The sequence below is a fragment of the Plectrocnemia conspersa genome, unplaced genomic scaffold, assembly GCF_051122295.1.
Source record: "Plectrocnemia conspersa isolate PC_06_02 unplaced genomic scaffold, ASM5112229v1 ptg000008l, whole genome shotgun sequence".
Lineage (NCBI taxonomy): Eukaryota > Metazoa > Arthropoda > Insecta > Trichoptera > Polycentropodidae > Plectrocnemia > Plectrocnemia conspersa.
In genome coordinates, this window is record NW_028277172.1 from 245,812 (window position 1) to 261,264 (window position 15,453).

At 32.2% G+C, this 15,453-nt stretch overlaps 1 protein-coding gene and 1 long non-coding RNA gene across 3 annotated transcripts in view; one reads left to right on the plus strand and one right to left on the minus strand.

The window, feature by feature from the left end:
- Positions 1 to 15,453, minus strand: part of Nrx-1 (Neurexin 1) — a 209,084-nt gene that overhangs the window by 145,953 nt on the left and 47,678 nt on the right. For both annotated transcript variants that reach the window (XM_088189849.1, XM_088189848.1), the window contains one exon: positions 13,416 to 13,549. In XM_088189849.1, the coding sequence (XP_088045975.1) occupies positions 13,416 to 13,549 (134 nt within the window). The remainder of the gene's footprint in view (positions 1 to 13,415; positions 13,550 to 15,453) is intronic.
- On the plus strand, positions 9,333 to 12,911 carry LOC148232637 (uncharacterized). Its single transcript, XR_015810393.1, has 2 exons — positions 9,333 to 9,527; positions 9,593 to 12,911. It is a non-coding gene; the product is annotated as an uncharacterized LOC148232637 (long non-coding RNA).

Below are 15,453 nucleotides of genomic sequence, written 5' to 3' on the forward strand. Positions count from 1 at the left end.
TTGTTCGTAACAAAAAAATCGAAATATGATAAATAATAGTTGACAACTGTTTGCAACTTAAAACAACTTTTTTCATTTCTACCATTATCGTTTGTTTTTAATATAATTAATAGTTTTTTACTAATATCCTGAAATAAAATATACTGCAGAAAAAGTTTATTAATTTATTAAATATTCATTGTATGCTTACGCATTTTAAAAAAATAACTCAAAAAACTTTTGCGATTGACTCTCCTGGCACTCGCAAAATCAATGACACAAATCAAAAACAATATGCAATAAGAACATAGTTTTGCTTGCACCTTGTTTACAAACTAAATATTAGTTCATTTATTATATAAAAATGAGAAAAAAAAAATATTTGCTGATTTCGTTAAATTCAAAAAATACAGTTAAAATAACCTAATCTAAAATGTTGTATGCGTGCCTAATTCCCCTATAACGTAGTATTCCTATAACGAAGTCCCAATCAATCCCCCGGGGTCAGCCTATTTAGGGTAATGCTTACAATTTTTTACAATTTTTGTTATAGTATTTTTATTATTGTATACAATAGTATATACAACGCACTTTTTATATTAAATTAAAGTCTTAATTTATAAGTATAAATATATCATACTACAAAACATATTTTTTTGCTGTTTTTTTTTTTGATGATTTCCCACAAAAAAAAATATTATTTCTTAAATCATAACATTTTTTTTGTGTTAAACTTGTATTTTTGGCAAATTGATTTTCTTGTTACACATTATATATTTTTTTGCTACAATCTACTTTTCATTAAATATATGATTAACCAGTCTCTGTCATTATTTATTCAGTTGAAGGACATTGACTGTTTTCCAGAAAGAACAATGGATCAAGAGGGGATTTCACAAAGGATAATAAAACGGAAGGCAAAAGTGGACACGTAGAAAAGGCAAAGTAATAAAAAAAGAGTGATTGGTAAAGAGTATAGGTTTCAGGAAGGTCAGTGATAAATATGTACAAGATATTTCAAAACCTTCAAGGAAAACAAAGTTGCCATGTTCGTTTCAGCGTTCTATTGTTAGCACAGTATTTTCTTGTAATATTTTTACAGAAGACATTCGATAATAAATATTTGAGGACTTTTGGGCAATGTCTTAGAGTAATGTGCTGACTTTAATTGGCGTAAAACTAACTAACTAACTAACTAACTTTAATTGGCAAAATATGTTTTTGGGAACTCTTGATATTAAGGAATAGACAATCAGGTATTGGTTAGGTGATGGAAGAGAGACGGAAACCCATGAACGTTCTATAGAATCAACAATAAATAAGCTCTGAACAAATTACGTAATTAATCTCGGTATTGAATTTTCTCCATGCATTCCCAAAACTACCTTTACACTATTGTAGTAAATCCAGTCAAATGCTACAAGCTAGTTACTACTTATGCAACTTTTAAATTCAAACCTAAATGTAGTTTAATAATCTATAATCTAAATACAGTAACAAAAATCGTTTTATTGACCACATGATTAATCTCGAAACATCTCTCTAAAAAAGAAATCTTTATTATTTATATCATTCCATTTATATGCATATAGCATTTTTTTGAATAATACGTTTTATTCTTGCACAACCTGTATGGGCTTTATGTCGTTTTCTCAATGTGCCTCATCTATTTATGTGAGATGGGATATAAGGTATTTAATACCGGATTTTTAGTTCATTTAAGCTCAAGTTGATGATAAATTATTAAAGCAAAAATTCTGAAAAGGGTATACATAAACAAAATGGCCGCTGGAACATATTGATAGCGGGTGAAAGTAGAAAAAATGGTCATAACGACCCTTTTCGCGAAAGTTTACAAGGCTCTGTGGGGTATGCCCATCACGTTCTAACGATCCGTCTAGCCTTCTCCAGACATCAAAGGTATATAGAGAACGAGAGAGTGAGAGAAAGAGAAAGAGGTTCCTTTTTCAAAGTTGTTATTTTTATGATGGCGTCGGAATGCCAGTAATTAAAAACTCTGTTTTTTCTGAAAGAGCTTTACTTTTGCACTTATTATTTTCAGTATTTCGAGAAACGAAATTGTGCCACTTTGAATGTTTGCCTTTTGTTAAAGTGTATACTTTTATACTTGCTAACTAGTATAAACATTTAAAGTATTTGGTCATTGCATAAATTCATAAGATTTTTTTTAGGACATTATTATTCATTATTCTAATTTGATTCTTTTAAGTTTGTAAGCAATATATAATAATTTTTAAGCATCGTCGTTTTGAAAATAAAACAGAAAAGTTAAAGGTCTAAAACTTTGCGTACGCCACGTAGATTTACATATTCGTTTGGGGGCGAGCGTTGGCCTAGGCCACAGGGCGATGATATCGTATATCAGATATATAATAGGAAAAGTTTAATTGGACTTGTTTGCTATGTACTCACACTTTTGTGTGCAAGGGAACATAATTGAGTTTAATGAGAACACTGGGAAAGAGAAAGAGAGATTGGAACTAGTCCACTCTTTAAAAACAGACCGGCTTTTTGTGACCTTTTATCCTTACCTTTAAAACATATTGACTATAAAAGTTTTATTGAATAAAAAATATAATACATTTAATTAAAAATGTAACTGTATTAAAAATTGAAAATAAATATATTTTTCATTTTATTTTAATAAAATAAATAAATTGATGACTAATAAATTTAAAAAAAATGTGTCGAAATTTTTAGTATCGAAATAGTAATTTGTTTTATAATTAAAGTTTAATACTTGTATTATTATCATTGGTAACTATTAATAGTGACATTTGATCTAAAATTTGGTTATAATATAGTATTAATTAATATATAAAATGGTTGTATTAGTTAGTCGCACTAATTGACTAAAACAAAACCGCAGCCTTAATATGGAATTTGCGGTATATAATCAAAGTAGGCGTACGCGCACAGAAATTCCTTTTGAAATATATAATGAATGTTAAGAAAATATAAAGCCACGAAGTGTGTGTATGTGCACATGTGTGTGTGTGTGTGTGTGTGTGTATTTGGAGTATAATAAACGCAAAAGTACGTAATTAAGTTAAGAGTATTTTCGACGCGTGTTGCGCTTTCTGGAGCCTTTGCCTAAAATTATTATAATTTATGAGCGTTTGATGAATTATTCAAAAGGCTAGTAAAATAATATAATATATTTAATGATATACTTTTCATAAATATTTGAAAACCACTTTTCAAATTTTCAATCTATACACTAAAGATTTAATCACGATACTCTGTGCTTAAATTTGTTATGATTTATGTAAAAAAAAAACATGCAATAATAAATATAGAGATGTCCCTCTATTGACATTCGCCAAAATGTTAAGGTTTATAAAGAATAAGTATATGCTATAATGATTTTAACCTAACTCTACATTTTAATACAAGTAAAATATACCAATAGTATAATCAATGACTAAAAATAGAAAGCCTGCATACAAATTCCATATATTTTTTCAATTTTTATTGTTTTTGTGAGATTGGAATAAGCGATTATTTTAATTTTTTAATTCCGATTGAACATTTGAGATTAATTTTTATAGATCTGTTTTACAGATAAATATCGTAATACACAATCAATATGTATGCTATAATAATAGCTTATAATTAATAAAATAGGTCACTGATTTACTGACATTTATTTCAGTCTAACTTCTCACTACTTGATAGTTTTTTATTGTGTTAACCCCGTTATAACACATAAGGCAAACGCTTTAAACAATAAATAAATGTCGTAAACATCGACCTATAACTTAGAAAACATGTAATTTATTTTAATATGAAGTTTGTCGACCTAATAGTTTTAACATAATATTTATATTCATCTAGGCTTTTATTGATTCAAGTAAATTTATTAAATATTTGTGCCACACCGAATCGAATTTATTTTCGATTTCCAGTAGCAAAATTCTGCTGTATTTTTATTTAATTTTAATTGACGGAAATTATGTTCTGTAATTAAATTGAGTTGGTAAATAAATTGTTAAGTGCTTTTCGCGAAAACCGAATTGTTCATTAATCATTTAAAATCCAAGTGATTAATACGTAGAACTCTCATTGAAATAAAACTTATTTTATTAAAATGTAGACAAAGCTGATTTTTGTTTAAATATCAAGTTGCTTTTGCTGGAGCTGAAAAAATATTATGCTTGTATAATTTTGAGAATTGCTAGTTAGATATAGTCTATATATGAATAAGTAATATATTAAGTAATTCAAAAATATCTTTAAATATAGAGCGTGAATTCGTATTTTTAAAACATATATTCAAAGGGAAAAACCAATAAAGTCTGATTTTTATCGCGTAAGTTAATATCGCGTTGATTTTATTCATCTATGACAAAAAAAATATTTATTTAAAACATTTTACTAACACGATAGACTAGTCGTAAGTGAGTGACTAATAATTGTTACGAATCACTAATATACTTTTTAAATTTATTTTTGAAAGCTAACAATTTCACAAATTTAAATCACTTTCTTAACATATATTTTTCAGGTTAATATGTACGGAAAATGAAAGAGCAAGGGGAATTATGTACGGAGGTGTGAATTTGGATAATAATGTTCCTATGACAACCCGCAAAAATAAAATTGTAGCGAGATGAACTAAAGAATCGTCTTCATGCATTATGAAAAAAATTATAATATTTTATTTTCTGTTCATGTCTATAATATAATATGTACATATGTTATGTATGTTTATTGTAAAAATTACCTATATTAAGCTAAATAAAAAATTATATTTATTTTGAATAATTATATCTGATTTTTTATTCCAAACATATACTATTATCTTAAAATTATATTTTGCCTTAGTACAAAGTTTATTGCCAAAGTTATTAACTTTTTTGCGATTTTTTTATTATTGATTTTGGCAATATATTAAAAGTTTTAAAGGCATATTTAAATAAATTTGCATCAAAACCTACAGTATATGGTATGATATGTAAATCTAGTTTTATATTTATACATTTCTATATTTAATATTATTTTTTTAGCAAATATTATAATTTTTTGTATTTTTACTAATAAACTTTGTGTTTGAAGAGTAATGTAATTCTAACAATTATTTTATACAGCGTAAATTGTTTTAAATATTGAACAACTTTGATCTATCTAAATTACTGCATATTATATGTACATATATTTATTACATTTGATAATATATTTCTTAAGTCGTATTGTGATGAAATATGAAATTCAGTTTTTATTTTATAGTGTCGCCAATACATCATACCCTTGTAGGAAGGAGACTAAAAATTTATTTTTGTGTTCACTTTTGGTACCCAGATAAACACGGTTTTTAATAAGAATAAACAATATATAAGATAAAATAACATATTACTTAAACTATAAGATAAAAAAATTATAAACATATAAGATAAAATAACATATTACTTAAACTATTCATTACAAAAAGTATTTAGGAGAATCTAAAAATCTAGGTAAGCCTTTTTCGTGATAATCGATCAAAATTATAATGTTTATCTTATATACATGATAGAAATGTCCATGTAAGATTTAAAATCAGACTTATCAGTGCAATAATCAGCAACCTATACCACTCGTCTATCGATAAGTTATTTCAATCTACGATTTTTTTTAAATTTGAGCTGAGTCAAAGAGTGACAGTTTGAGTCGTCGTCGATAAGGAATGTAACCTCCACAAAAAACTTTTAAAACAGACCATTACAAATCCCTTTTACAATTGACGCAGGGGCTTAGCTGGTCTAACCCGGAAAAGGAACCCCATTTAGATACCCCTGAGACTGTAGCCTTATCTCTTTTGACACCCAAGCACATCCAAAATTGTGTTAATTTTATGAAAATTTGAATGAAATGTATTATATTTATAGTAATTTATACATTTGTAGAAAAAACGCAAAATGGCCATGTTTAAAATGGTCCTGGTCTCAAACCCCTAAACTCACGTTAATTACTGTGACCAAAAATTATAATTTATTACCAATGGAGACAAATACCATAATGGCGTAAAAGAGAATCCCTTCGAAGCGAAACGGTCACGGATATCATAAATCACCACATCTATGGCGAGCGAACGTCGCTTTCTAAAGGCGTAGACGTATTTCCCCGTTCTACGAAGCAACTGCAGCGATTGTCTGGAATATCGCTGCACTTATGCAATTGGCCAGCAAGTCTCAACCCCTAAAGGATAAGCCCGGACTGAAGTGCAGAGACAAACTAATGTCAGAGAGTACGACAGGAGACGGCCAGAGGCAGACGGAGTGAAAGACAGCCAGAGGGACAGACGACCAGCAAACGCGCGCTCCCCGACAGACAATAAAATCACACTTGGAACTCCTGCACGACCAGACGCAAGAAGAATTACCTCCTACTCGCTGCAGACAGCCACAAGAAACCTGAGAAAACGTTTCGCCGATAATCGTCCGTCACTCTCATGTAAATATATCAATAAAAAGTCCTACTCTATTCACACCAGAGTCTCGTTGACCGCGTGGTCAACCACCCCTAGGGCCGTAAACCCCTAAACATTTATAAAATATTTTATTTAGACTTGAAGTATATTAATGGAGATCTATGATTTTTTTTCTTTGTAGTATTTATATAACTATTGTTAATTGGGATTTGTTCAATTAAAAATAGCCTCTGGTTGTTTACCTCTGCCGGACTACCTTTCAGCGCGTTCCAATTACGGCGCTCGTTTTGCGATCGCAGTCCAATTTGCAGCGGTGGTGCATCGCGAGGCCGCGACCCACATTCGGCCCGCTCCCCTTTGTCCTAACATAAATTAGTACTTATCATTCGGGCCGCACGCCCGGCTATGCAATTGGTTCTAGGAACGTTTTAATTGTAGTGTTTGGTTCGAGTTTCGGGCGTTGTTATCTCAATTACGGCCCGCGAAATTGCCGTTAAAACACGACGCGGAAACGTGGGCCAAATCCGTAATAATAAAATCAGAATGCCATTCTAAGGATTTCGTTTGATGCACCATTTCAAAATCTGATGTAACTGAATTAAATCGAATGCGGCAAAATCGTCCCACAAAGCAGGTGTTTGATTTTGAAAAGGCTTTTAACAAAGTATGTCATGCCATGTCTTCGTTATTAATTTTAGTAATAAAGCATAACAATAAACATGATTTTTTTTATCTAACGGTACATGGGTCGTAAATCTCTGTAATACTTCGATAAACAAAATCTGACGGCCAGCAGGGGTTACGAACGCGCGGTCCGCTTAACGAGCTACTTGGAAAATGCGTCCGGTTCGCACCCTCGTTACGCGTTTCTATCGTGTGTGTTTGTGTTTCTTTTTCAGTCGGATAACGGAAAATTTCACATGGACCATTTCCGTCACGGAATTCTGTCGTTAAACGGACAATGGGATAAGTTATACAACGGAAGTACAGCGTTCTATGTGTTTTTGTCACTACATTTTTCCGAGACTCAATGCCTACATGATACGTCCTGATATATTACAACATTTTAAGCGATCATAATTATGAATCTGAAACAGTCTCTATTCAGTTTATTATATTTAATCACACTACAATAAAAAGTCTAAAACTAATGAATATGTTAAATAATATAAATAAATCAATTTTTGAAAATTATTTGTTACAATATCTCTAAAATAGTATGTCAAGGCATATTAAAATCTACCATGGCTTATATAAAAACAGGAACATATAAAAGGGAGCCACTGTAAGCTCCGAATATTACAAGGGCGCACTGCAACGTTTGTGAAACGATGTACGGGGAAAGAGACCACAAAAATGGGTCAACGGCTTCTCCCTTCATCACCACAACGCGCCGTGCTTCTGATCCGCGAATTTTTGGCAAAAAAAAGGTTCCTGTCTGTCCACATCCACCTTTCTCTCCGGATCTAGCACCATGCGACTTCTGGCTCTTTTCAAAAATAAAAACCGTACTAAAAAGAAAACATTTTGCCACCATTTGCAACATTGAGAGTGCCACGACAAAGCAACTGAAGGCCGTTGCTTTGTCAAAAGAAAGAAGCCTTCCAGAAATGCGTTCAATCATGGAATCAATGTTGGGAATAAGTGCATCGCTTGAGTACTTAATTTGAAGAAAATAAATTAGTGAGCCTATTACTTTGTTCGTAATAAAATTATTCGCTTTAATTTTTGATTACACCGGCCGAAATAAATATAAGACGGTCAGAACTTATTTTATTAAGCGGAATTTATATTAAATGGTGGGAATAATTTTGACAGATGGTCATAATCATTATTTTCAGTGGGCAATAGTGTTATCGTACAGCTTTGTTACTGCTGTAACGCTGAATATTGGTACAACTTGTCAATCTGGTATTCGCATATCGACAGTTCGGACGCACCCACGCAGAAACAACAGTTCCTGTCAACAGTACCAACTTTAGACTTTAACTACAACTATAACTACGACTGAATTACCGCTGATATTCATGGCCTTAGACATTCTTTAATTATTTCTCTGAATACATACAATTAAATAGACTCGTTGCAGATTTGTTGGGAGTTATTCATGGGGTGTTCGCTGTTCTGACCAACGCTCGTTCGCTACCGCTTATTCGCACCTAACCCGTTTAACGGATTATGTGCAAGCGAGATATTGTGTAAGATATTTAAAAAATAAATAATTTATCGCCTAATTATAGTTATAAATGTTTGAATATTTTTTTAAATTCACTTGATCATCCTATATTTTTAATTAATTAATTAATTCTGACTCTAAATAATATTAAAATAACCATATATTATTGTAGTTCTGATAGTCCTGATTTTTTATGATTTTTTAAATTAAGCTCTACTACTCACTACACTGCACATTTCTGTTGTTATTTACTGGTTAAAATAATTTTAAAAATATTGAAATAAAATGGTTGTTTAAGTTGCTACTTAAGACCAAATTTCAATTTATTCTCTACTGTTATTTTGCATATGCGGTTGATCCAAGTAGATTTTCGACAGTTCCCGCGTTACTATGTAAATTTGCGCATGCCAAGAAAGACTAATTTAGATATTCGCGCTTTAACATGTTGTTAAAAGAGGTGCATCAGTATATATGTATATCATATAACACGATATGCATCGTGAAATTGCTATATGTGACGCTTGTGCAAACTCACATTATAAGTTACTTTTTAATCAGTGATAATTAGCGTAAATGTAGTATTTTATATCTTTATGTAGAAAAATACATAATTTTAATATAAATACTATTTTTTAAAACTTTTATGATTTTTAAAAATCAGAAAATAAACATTTCTTATTTGTAAATATTAAAATAATATTGCAATTGAGTTATAATCCGCAAATGCTAGCCGCTAAGTCAGATGCTAGGGCCAAAAAATCTAACCTATCTGTCAACGCAGATCTGTCAGCGCAGATCGATAAGATCGATCTGTCAGTGTAAATACACAATCATTACTTTGATAAAATCACTTGTGATAAGTTTAAATAAACTCAGAGTTTAATATATCACCATATAATATCAGAATTGCATTCATTTTGAAATTGAGAAACAAAACTACATGTTAGGATATCGTTATATGAAAATATACAAATTTGTCCGTAACAAAACTAATATTATTGTTTTAGGTCCAAATATTAGAGGAGAAACGTCGGCATATACAAGTTCATAATGCAACATGTTCTATGACCCCAAAGATACATATAAAAGCTGCGAGTGGACCCAAAAAGAGAAATGTACAACGAGGTGATCCACTCGGTCCTTCTCTACGGCGCCCTATATGGGCACAAGCCACAAAAGTAGAGAGGACCAGGTGTTAAGGACCCGGGAGGAGGAATCGGCTGGACGAACGATTTGTTTTAAATGAGTACGCTTTTGTATTGGCTCTGACCGTCACTCTCTCTCTCTCTCCGAGATCAAGATCAAGTGTCTTCTCTTTGTTTGATTCCCATATTTATATACATTGCACACGTGACGCATTTCCTTATGACACATTCCATAAGGTAACATGTACACCATCGATTTGTCCCTTCGATCGACCCTGTGATATAACATGTGACGCATCATCTCTTTGTGACAAAGAGAACAAGTGTAATACTGTTTCCAGTTTCAAGTGTCCCATCGATTTATCGTTTCGTTCAAACGAATGATACTGAATCGATCCCTTGTTTGCTCTAATTGCCTTAGTATAAACAAACGTACATATAACACGATTTTAGGGCGATGAACTAATAACGTTGCAATTGCGTCGCAATCTTATTGAATTATATAATAATAGGAATACATAGATTCAAAATCAGAGTATATAACACAGGCTCACGCTGGCGAGAGTCCAACGCAGAAGCGCCCTTAGGGTAGCTCCGCTTATAGAACTGTGTCCGTACACGCCATACTTTCCCTGTGCGCCATCCTCGCACTAGAAAGTCAGGCAATATATTACGGGCAGGAGAAATAAGCTGCCAGAAAGGTGACAACCGCACAGTGGCAGCGCAGATGGGACAAGTCCACCAAGGGTAGGTGGACTCACAGACTCGTCGGTGACCTATCCCTCTGGACGGGAAGGACACATGGCGGCGAGCTATCATACCATCTGACTCAAGTGATGACCGGGCACGGCTGCTTCGGTCAATACACTATGAGGATCGGTAAGACAGCAAGTGCCGCGTGCCTCCACTGCGACACCACTGAAGACGACGACGCAGAGCATACCGTCTTCAAGTGCACAGCGTGGTTGGCAAACAGAACGACGCTGGAGTCATAGGAAGGCCTGCATCAACAGACACTATGGCTCAATCCATGCTGGAGAGCCGGCGTAGCTGGGAGGCATAGACGAACTACGTGTCTAATATCTTAAAAATCAAAAAAGAAGCTAAAAGATAGCGGCCCTAACGGGACAGAGTCTCTAAACTGGACGAGCTGACGTGCAATATCAGAAATATAGTACCGGCCATTTAGGAGAGGGATGGGGAGAGGTTTCTGGAAGCTGATGAAGTCTTTCGAAGATACCCTTTCATAACAAAAAAAAAAAAAAAAGGATATATATAATCAACATAGTAACAGATGTTCCATGTATATACATTAATACTAATCTCAAATGAAAGGGTGCTTCTGGACAATTCGTTGGTTGCTACTTCAACTGTGTTCCTAATATCTAATCAATATATACTACACTTCAGTTCTCATATTACTTGCAAGTATTTTGTTTAATAAGAAATATAATTATGTTTGCTAAGTGAATAGCTTTAATTCGGCAATTCTTTAAGAAAAATGATCGTAAAGAACAAAAGTTGATAAAATACCTTAACATTGATATGATATTTTGATACACACGGGATGAAACTAATGAATTTTTTTTATAACACGATATTAGGGTTTATTAATTTAAACTATATATGCAACAGTATACTATTTTCTTATGACTTTTGCCTACTTCGTAGTATGTTATTCGCTTACGACACTTTATCACTATGGGCACTTTCAACGTCTTGCGACAATAATAAACAAGAATATAATATTTCGTAATGTTAATAATAACTTTTGTATATAGCTTCTACTATTTTTAATGATTTTTAAGAAGCAATGATAATTTTGATGTATTGCAAATAGAAAAACTCACTTTTCGATCTCGGAGCGCCTTCGACGAAACTCAAAATTTGAAGACTTCATTACGAAAACTGTTTTATGATTGTTTATATAGATTAATCAATGTATTCTTCTAATCCTTGCACACGTTATGTATATATTTAATTTCCACTGTTAAAACGTATCTAGTTAATTACTCAACTTGAATAACACACATGAAAAATAAACGAAAATTATGTCTATAAACAACTGCATTGCTAACGGCCATTTTGTTTTATATTTAAATGCTTATTTTTCATTGGTCGACAGTTAGAGTTTCCGTTCAAAAACAAACGAATTTATTACTGCAAAAATTAATCAAGAAAACTCAATTTTTATTTTTTAAATTATAATCAAATATATTTATTTTGTTTACGTGTATTATTTATACACCGTTCATAGTAAGCGGTACGACTGACAGAGTAATAAATTGTTTCATTTTAAAGCGAGCGCGTCCGGAAGCGGCTTAGAACAATTACATATATATATGTAAGATAAGTCAATCTATTTTAATACAACTAATCACCATAGGCTAGCATAATAACCTGTCCTTTGTCTATGTAATCTGTATATATGTTGACAATGTGTATATATAATATATGTAAAAGCTAAATTTTCATTGGGCTTCTCTGGTAAAATTAAAAAAAACATGAACGGACCAAGACATTTCGATAAGTTTTAATGTTTTTTTATTGCTATACACATGTTGTTGACATATGTATGTATTGCATGTTGTCACATGCAATACAATACATATGACAACAACACACTTAAAATGTAAATAAGAGTGCGAATGACAGCACAGTGGCAATGACTAAAAATCTTAAATCGTGAACGTGGCCTGCCGAAACGTACGTAAAAACTTTCTCTTAATTTTTAATCATGTTAAGTCATGTCTTTGTTATAAACCCATATTTTTAAAATGCCGCCACGTATAAAATAGTAGCAGTTATAAAATACGATTATAATTTATTGGTTTCTCAAATAAGAAAACAGTTAAAATATTTTTTTTGAGAATATATTAAAATTATGTGTTAATAGCAACATTGTGATGAATCTTAATTATTTTAATTTTTATTTACAAATATAAATTTATATTGCTGCATTTACTTAATGGCATAGACTACGATTTTTTAAATTAATTAATAAATCTATAATAGATAGTGTTATCCTTTAATCTACAAATACTTATTGAAAAATAATTTCATTTTAAATAACTCGACTTCAATTTAAATACGATTATCTGATATTATCTACATACAAAAAAGAAATACTTGGAAACTTAACTACCATGTTCATATTCATTATTAAAATCCAAAAAATAAATTGATACCAGGAATATTTGTAATGCACGCGAAGCTTTTATTAATTGCGCGTACGATGACATTATTGAAATTATTTTCTATGAAGCGTATGAAACGTTCATTAATTAATTGAACACAATTTTAACATTTTCCATGTGCTTTGTTTGACGTATTTTTTTTATAGAAAATACACACGAACGTAAATATGATATGATCGATTTTTTCAATTCACCATTGTTGCTTCAGATAACACTATAACCATTATAATTTACGTATATAATTTTTTTCAATCAAAATTGCGTGTTTAATATCGCATTCACCATTTCACGTAACTCGTTCTCGTTGTTATTGTCGAAGGTAATAAAATGCCAGCATATTTTACGTATTACGTTATGAATAAACGTTCTTCAAACCCGTATCCATTAAAAAACTATTATACCATATTTTGGAATACGAAGCGGGTTTTTCGCCTATTCATGAATAGTAATAAAGAATATTTTTCTTGTAAATGGAATGTAAAACTCACCATGGAGGCATTCCGCCGATGAAGACGTCGGAGTTCGACGAAAACTTTCCGAAGTCGAACTCTTTACCTCGGCTCGTTTTCAATTGGGAAGTCCCATCGACGCTCAATGTTGTATGCTCATCTTTTCTTGATACCTGTCGTGATATAAATAAAATGTGTTAGTTTTCGTTTAAAAACATGTCAAAAAAATATCAAGTATTAATATACTAAGAACACTTATACAAAAATATATAAAGTAAACAAATAATTTATTTGTAGTTAAAATCATATTTCGTATTTAAAAATTTAAAAAAAATATTTTCCTGATCAGGGGTGAGTAAGAAACTCGACCTTTAATCCCTTAAGGTATTTTTCGAGAAGTTCAAGCTGCGCCGCCAAACGTTCTTGACCTTCCTCGAGTCTTTCTCAACCAATAACGATTTTATTTTATATACATATATGGTTAATTTTTAGTTCCATGGGAGTTACTGTACTAAATATGTTGGTTTATGATGTAGACCTTATAGTTTATTTATATACTGTATTTGCAGTACTTTACCAGTGGAAAAGCAGAGCGGTTTTAAAAACACTTTTTTTAAGATTGACGCACTGACCGTAAGAATCCATTTTGTTATGCTGGCCAGTGCGGACCTTATGTGACAATAGACGAAATTTATCAAAAGTATGATAATAGCTATTTAAGACTTTTTGTGCTACAGAGGTATAAATACATGTAATCCATTGCGTGTACCGCTGCCCTTACCGGAAATAAGGCCCAACCCTTCGGGTGGGCACCCAGCTTGTAACAGCCGGAAGAGCGGTTCCCTACCCCCCCCCCGTACTACTAAATATGTTATTGGAGATATATTAATTTTTCTTCCGAGCATTAAAGACGACGGGCTCTTGATGGCTAGCCGGCGCTGTAATTGCATTGCATGCATTGCGTATCATTCTAGTAATAGCACCACCTCTCAGGTCTACGCAGTGGCGGGCCGCCCCAGGCGGCACTTGCTTGGGGGCGGCATAATCGCGATGGGATCGTCTAGTGTGGTTCTTAACCCTGAATGCACTAAAACATATATAAATTCACGAATAACAAGATCTTAATAATAAGCAATTTATTATTTTAAGACCCTGCAAAAAATGTATGGGGGGGGCGGCAATTTTATGGATCGCCCTAGGCGGCACGTGCCCTAGACACGCCACTGGGTCTACGAGAGGTGTTATGCTACCTCAGTCGCACCCTCCGGAACTCCCGTAGGGGCCGAGCCCTTTGACCTGCTTGTGTTAATTTGCTATACTTTGTTCTTCCTAGGTAGTGCCTCGCGCTCTATCTTAGACGGTCAGCCCGAGAGTTCCCTTGCTCTCCCACACTGATAGATGGCGGGAGTCCAGCGTGTGGTGAACTGGCGCTCAAATAAAAGTGTTACTATCATATAACAAATGAACCGTGGATTTGTGGGTGAGCATTCAAGCTCATACGTTGTCAAAATAATAGGAACCGCCAATTATAACAGCTGCTTCCCTCTTCACGTCAATCTTGATCCAGCTTGACACTTTACAGATGATCATTTGGACAAATAGCAATTAAATACAAAAATAATTTGATTCCTAATACGTAGATTTAAAAATCACTGACACAATATAATTTTTTTATAATTAATATATCTACGATTATTTATTATATTATGATTTTTTTATTAAAAAGCGTCCATGAATAAAATTATTGTATGAAATCACAGAGAATATTAGAACACATTGTTATTAATAAAGCACATAAGTCTACTTATAAATATAATTTTTATTTACCTTCGCCAAAAATTATATATTTATAATTAAAATTAACAGCTAAAAGTGGGCTGCGGGGATAAAAAGTTTACAAACTTCTTCTCTAGGTTAACCATAGCATAGTAGGGTTCTCATTAAAACTGGATACCTGATTTATAAAATTAAAATAAATATGAATATAGCTTATACGCTTATGAATAAAAGTAATTTAATTTTAATCCTCACTTTATTATATATTTTTGTAACAAACTTATAATTAATAAACTTTTGT